At 33.7% G+C, this 7,357-nt stretch overlaps 1 protein-coding gene across 1 annotated transcript; it reads right to left on the minus strand.

The window, feature by feature from the left end:
• Window positions 1-1,413: 1,413 nt before the first annotated feature.
• LOC122574996 (segmentation protein even-skipped) lies at window positions 1,414-6,089 on the minus strand. Its single transcript, XM_043743296.1, has 3 exons — window positions 5,074-6,089; window positions 3,495-3,679; window positions 1,414-2,070 (listed from the first exon to the last, which is right to left on the minus strand). The coding sequence occupies exons 1-3, from the start codon at window positions 5,231-5,233 to the stop codon at window positions 1,414-1,416; spliced, it is 1,002 nt and encodes a 333-aa protein (XP_043599231.1). The 5' UTR covers window positions 5,234-6,089.
• Between the last annotated feature and the right edge of the window lie 1,268 nt (window positions 6,090-7,357).

Genomic DNA, 7,357 nt, shown 5'->3' on the forward strand with positions numbered 1-7,357 from the left:
TGAATCCGTGTATTGGTGAAAGTTGAAGCCAGATTATTTTAGTTTACTCTTTTCTTTTTTCACAACATCAATAATGTAAGGGAGTATTTTATATGTAAAAGTAATTTGAAAATATTGAATAAATTTTATTCATTTTATTGCGGAATTGTAACGAAATCATTATTGGTATCGATAATTAGATACCGACTAGATAGAAATAAACAATCAACAAGAGATTGTTTTCTACACGCAAAATTGTGTGAGAAATGTAGACAATTATTCTGTTTAAGTAAACTAAAAATTAGCCTGGCTTATATAGGTTACTATATATAGGCTAACTTATATAGTATTTCTTCTAAAGAAGGGCAGAGGCAATACAAGACGGGATGGAATGACAGGAAGGTCGCAAGGTAAGGAGGCAAAAAGACCAAAGTGGCAATAGTGTATAGGCATATGTTGCAATAATTTGTAGGCATAAGTTGCAATAGATTGTAAGCATTAGTTTTAGATTAGAGGTAAGGATATGCTAAGTGCAATAATGTGTTATAAAAATCGAAAGTTCGTCCAAAGCCGAGAGGCACGGACTAAAATAAATAATAATAAATAATAATATAGAATTTCTTCTGCAGAAATTACCTATGAAAAAATTATCTACATTTTCTAAGTTATACAGTTAATTGTATAATTACATTATACATTGTTTCTAACGCATGTAGAATAATTTTCTCTTCATTATAATTTACGAATCTTCAAATTCAAAATTCGTAAGTATTACAAAAAGAATGTTGTTCTTATGAAGATGGAATTCCCTATGAAGAAATTTGGTCTAGATTTCCTTCTAATGTACAATTATATAATTACGTCAGGTATAAATTCTGACACGTGTAGAATAATTTCTATCGATTATAACTTGCAAACACTTTTTCAAACTGAATTTATTCCGAAGCATTATTTGAATAAATTTTGTTCCATATTTTGGATTTCACCGATTATTCATTTCCGATCTTTCGATTGTACATTCATAAAAGTACAACTTGTTAGAGAATAAGGCTATAAATATATTAGATTACTAAGTGTAGTATAATGCTGAATGCTTAAATGTAACATTCGTGCGTATTTATTCTTCAATGTTTTTAAAAATATTTCTGTTATAAAAGATGGCATAACCAAATCGAAAGAATAATTCGAATAATTTTTTAATTATTCTTAATTTTAAAACTCTGTACAATAGTACATACTAGCCCTCTAATCGACACTTAAACACTTATCTACGTATGTACAAAGATTATTTTACAGGCATTCACATAATGAACCATGCTTGGCAGGTACCATTTTGTCGTCAGTTTATATACATTGCTACAAACGTCATTAATTTCAGTCAATTAATTTCTGAAACGGCATCTAATTTATTTTACTTTTTCCAATATTTTCAACTCACATTGTATATGGTTGAAACAATGGCGGCTTGGGAGGTAGTTGAATACTGGTAGACAAACTGATGCCTGTGGGTAATTTGATCTGCTGTTGAGTGGTATGGTTGCCATTGGGTGGCGAGCTTTTTTCGAGTATTTGTTGTTGGTTGTTGTTGTGATGAGGATGATGATGTTGAACCCCGACGCAGTCGCAGTCGCTGGAGGCGTCCGAGTGAGCTGGACTCAAGGACTCGGGTAGCATCGTTGGTCTGTAAGTGGTCGACGCGCTAGTGGGTGGGTTGCTCGCCTGAAAGGCGGTATTTCCCATTGTAGAAACGCCCAAGTTCGGTAGATGTAGGGGTTGTAGAGAAGGGTGAGGCTGTAAGAGATGCGGATACGCAGCCGCATTGCGAGGATGTGGCCGATGAAGCGAGGATGCGCCCGTAGGTGCTGCAGTGTACGGCGAATATCTTGTGGCGTAATAAGCTGCCGCTGCTGGATAGCTGTGGCCCAGATGAGTAGGTGGTAGACCCGGAGATGCGTGGTATGGAGGTGGCAGACTTGCTGTTGCTGCTGCTAAGAGGGTTGCCGCCAACGTTGGATCCGTGTACATCGCGTACGGCCACGCCATGGCCATCCTTTGCCGCTTGTCCTTCATGCGACGGTTTTGAAACCACACCTGTACTTAGAAATCATTTGAACACTAAACGTATATGTTTCGATGACAGTATATGATATAAGGCTAAAACTAGAATATAAATCGAAGAATAAGATTAAAGTTAGGCTTGCGTGTTGCAAATTTTCAGAGGTCGGAAGGTAGAAGGGAACAACTTTAGGCGAGAAAGATTTAGAGTATTTTTGAGATATCTAGTGTATCAAATGCATTTCGATAGTTGATTTTACAAATTAAATAATAAAGATTGAATTTGGATGTTGAATTTTTACAGAGATGAAAGGTAAAAGGAGGATATATGTGATGTAAGGATGTTCGTGTTTGTGCGCAACCTTGTTTTACTATAGTGTTTTCGAGATTTGGTAAAAATCGCGCCCATTTCAATGTTATATCCTACGAATTGTAAAGCTTAGATTTAGATGCTGAATGATTAAAGGGAGGAAAAGTAGAGGCGGAAGATGTTTCTTAGGTTTAATACATTGAAGATTTCAAAGTTAAGAGGAAGGATCGGAGATACACGAAGGCTGACCGGTGCCTAACGTTTCTACCATTTAACACCTCGATCATTTCCATCGGTAGACGGTTTTATAGCTATTGTGCGGTCCAGGCAGCGCGAGATGAGAAATTAAGGGATCCATTAAAGTCAAAGGTAACACGGGAAAACCGCTAATTAAAGTGTTTAACACTTCGAACCGGATCGACCGGTCGTGGTCGAAAGAAATTAAGAAGTCACGGAAAAAGGATCAAGGGAGATTCAGAAGCAAACCAAAGACCAAGAAGCTTTTGTTTGCTCTCCGTGATTGACTGTTTGCTTGGCCGTCGGAGTGAAATAAAAAAAAAAAAAAAAGAAGGAGGAAGAAAAAGAATCGGCAGCGGACTCTGGCGAGTCTCCCTCTCCTCCTTTCGAGCTATAATCGCCAATCAAACATGGCAGTCTATGTAAAAACGGTCCGACGTTCTTATTCATACCGTTCCAGTAAAAACCCTTAATTACTATTTAATGTACTTCTATATTTATGTAATTATTATTCAATTATTACAAAATACTTTTCATTTTGGTCTCCGATTCATAAACAATATAATAATCGTTCCCTCTATTTTATTGATATTTTATTTGATAAGTAACAGAGATTTTAACGTCTTGAAGGAAAAGGTTTGCTCGATGAAATTGCGCAGGAAGAAACGGAACGATATTCAAGGTTTTTTCCTGAGTATGTTCTATCGTCACTGTCGATTACCGACATCAATTAAACACAGCGAGGTGTTAATAGAACGCTTTTCTACGCATAGGCCGGAAGGTGAGCTCACTGTTTACTGAAATTTATTGCAATATGTTTGCTTATCTTCGATAAATATTCTGTCGTAATGGCATTCAGAGACGATGGTACAATTTGTATAATTGGTCGTTTGATAATTACTGTTTTTATTACCTTGATTGTCGATTCCGGCAAATGTAATTCTGCCGCCAATTCGCATCTTCTAGGTCTGCTAACGTAATTCTCTCTGTGAAATTCTTTCTCTAGTCTTGATAGTTGTTCTCGAGTAAACGCCGTCCTATATCTTCTAATATTCGGATCCATCGACGATAACGGTTGCTGTTGAGATACTGTCGCATCTAAAGATCGATAATAAATTCGAAAACGTTTTAAACATTATCGAACACTTATCGATAATAAGATTGCGTCGCATTTAGAGAAGCATCACGAAACTCGAAATTCGGAGAAAATCGAGAAATCATTCGAGACGACACGAAATGCTGTAACTTGTCCCGAAGAAAAATAGTAGTTACGCCCGTATTTTCGCGCTGCGGTTACATACTAATATTCCTAGAGATCAGCGAATGATTGTTTTTAGAGTCGCATAAAGAAGAAGAGAATGAATGAGAGAAAGACGGTAGCTAGTATTCATTTGAACTGCTTCTTGATGTGATTCTCTTCACAATCTTCCTTTTCTCTTTTTGTACTCTATTTTAGAGTGATTAATATACTAGCAATAATTGCTAGTATATAATAACTAGTTTAATTAACTAATTAACATCCCAATACTTTCTATAAAAATTTTTAATTTCCAATACTACATTCAACACTACATATGTATATATTATATATTACTAGTATATTAATATTATTATTATTATTTATATTATATATATATATATTCTTCACAAGTATAGTACTTCAAAAGTATAAATTACTTCAATATTTCATTTATATACTTTACAATTAAAAGTATTGTTACTAGACAACCAGGTTGGAATATATAGATATTTGATGTTTCTTTCTTTCTTTGAATCTTAAATCAAGGAATATCCGGATTATAAGATAATCTTATTATAAAGGTACAAATAATACATATAACATACATATATATATACGAACAAGGGATAACGAGTACTAAAATTTTCTTTAGAAAATCCGAAACCCTTAAAGATAAATTAATCTTTCAGAATGATTGTTTCCTAAACAAACAATGACTGTAAAATAATTTCCATAATAAGCCAGGAAAGCGATCACCAAGGAACGACCTGTACAATTCTCTAAAATATATATTTTCAAAAGCGAGCCGCGCCAAATGGATAGTTCATAATATGAAGAATCAGTAGTAAGAATTTCATATTTAATTGCGAACGACGATCGAATATAACAAAAATGATCAATTACATCAATTTTGCGAATACCGTTAGTTCTCTAGACACAGCGTTATCCGTTTATTATTACTTGTAAACGGTAAAGAATGTATTCACCAGTCCCGTCGGTGAATACCAACTTACGCATTTTCTATCAATGTAAACATACAGTGTTCAATATTAATAATAATCTAACAATTTTGATGATCAGACTGATGCTTTTGTTATTCTTGAAACTGACAGTTTTTATTAAAATCAATGTAACGCCTAACGACAAAATGCAGGATCTTCAAAATTCAAATCGTTCATACAAACTATAAAAACAAAACATACAAAAAATACAAAACAAAAAATAGCTAACGGACATTTTTTCTCGTGTTTACCTTTTTCAGGAGTCTTTGGTATATTCGGCGACGGACTCCGCGGAGGGCTCACTTGATACTGTGGAGGCACAAGATCTACCACAATAGTCTCATCTTCTCTTTGATCTCGTTGTTGATCATCGAAGTTCCTTTGAAATCCTTGCATTTTAGTTTTGTTCATAAAATATTACATTCACTTATTTTTATCATTTTACACAACACACTTATTTCTTAAAATTCATCTTGTTAAAAACATCGTTTTCACTAATATTCATCGATAAAAATTCATTGCACATTTCACATGAATAAATCTTCGCTGTTTACAATGAACTAAAACAAGTCCGTCCAGCGGAACTCCAACAAGTGATAGAAGAGTATGCTACAAAGGCAGTACTGAACTAGCAACTTATATGGCTTGCCTTACCCCGAGAAACCATTGTTCCGCTGCGCGTGGTGATTGGTAGATTCACAGTGCATTGGTGTTTCATTGGTCAATGCTACCGCTGGTCCTGCCCATGCTCTCCCGTTCAAACCTGCCCTCCCTCTCGCTATCTTCCCGCCGAAAACGCATTTTTTTCCACCTGATAAGGCAACACCATTAGCTTATGTATGCAAGCATGTGCAAATTATCTGTCGTTATATCCCTAAGCAAATTCGGTCGAATAGAACATTTGTGAACTTCCGCACGCTATTGAATCTCAGTTGACTATGACGTAATATATGGACTTATAGTAAATTAGTTAAGTTTGAATGAAAGAAAGAAGCTTCGATTGATTGTTAAATTTTAATGAAAGTTTGATCATTACTGACTGTTATTATTAGAAGAATAAATTCGACAACTTTGACTTTCCGTTGGAATTCGATTGATCACCAGAGAAGAAACATTTGTCCTTAGTTTTGTGAAACTTCAATCCTAAAAGATAATACAGTAATCCTGTAATAATCCTTTTTGTTACAGAATTATTTTATTATTTCATCATCATATTATATTGATTTATAATATGTATGATATTTTCAAATAAAAAATACATATCGTGTAAAAGAATATTTTTAATAGACATCATAGTTGTATGAATGGTTTTTCATTTTTTTCTTTTCCATAATGAATCATAATATTATATATATATTATGATTCATAATTGTATATATATACGAATATAATATTAATAAATTATAACAATGAATGGGAAATGACTGTGATATTTCCAAGTATACATACATCAAATGAGTCCATATCTAAAAAATGAATCATTTTATGAGAGAGGAAATAGTGTTTTCTGTTTTTCTACAATTTTTTGATATTACTGACACTCTTTCTTTGCGATGCAATATTTTCTACATTTATATTTTGATATATTGGCTACAGATTTATCATACAAAATGAAATTTTCCTCTGAAATAGTTAATTTCCCATTCTATGATAATTTAAAAATTACTCTTTCACTTTTTCATTTTATTTCATTTAAGTGCGCAAAAATGTGAAGAATAATTCTATTCAGATTCCCTTTCACCAGTTGTGCGAAGATTCAAATTTGCATACTCATAGTTCGTTAGTAGCATCCGACAAAAATTTGACGAATTTTGATACACAGGAAACCGAAACTATTCGAAAAAGAATTTAGGGACTGTAACCATTGTAGTAGGAAACATGCCTGAAGTCGGAAAATTTTTATCAAAGAGACTCAGCGCGCAATAATGTCATAAAAAGCAAAGAACTCCGACTTCCTACCACTATTACGGAGTTTTCTTCAAGCGCAACTGTCCTCGTAAAAACTTTGCTCTATTTTAAATGACCAGACAATTGTAAAAGTTGCATCGTCCTCTTCTCCTGTTGCCTTTCTCCCCTCCCTGCCGAACACGTGCAAACAACATTCCGCGAAGCGTTTATTTTGTCCACCAAAACTTCCCGAGAAATATCAACAGCGTTAAATGAAATGAAATAAAAAAGTTGTTTCTTGTACTGTATATAATAATTTCATAGTATAAATTACTATTTAAAGCTATCTTTCTTTTTAAAGAAAAATTGCTGTTTATTCGGTTGTTCGTAACTAAATGCCCTTTTTAATAAAATCGTTATAATAATTAATTACGTAACGTATGAAGAGAAATTTGTCAATTTGTAATTAGAATGAGGTTAGAGGTTATTAGAATGAGACGAAAAAATGAAATTAAGCGTTCTAGTATGAGTCAATATTAGGCAAAAAATAGAAAGTTATTCTTTGCAATAATTACAAATAACATAAAAGTGAAGTGTCACCTTCGATAGCATTTAAAAGTTGAGAAACATAGTAAAAGGCAAGTGTCC

The sequence above is a fragment of the Bombus pyrosoma genome, linkage group LG14 (genome assembly GCF_014825855.1).
Source record: "Bombus pyrosoma isolate SC7728 linkage group LG14, ASM1482585v1, whole genome shotgun sequence".
Taxonomy (NCBI): domain Eukaryota; kingdom Metazoa; phylum Arthropoda; class Insecta; order Hymenoptera; family Apidae; genus Bombus; species Bombus pyrosoma.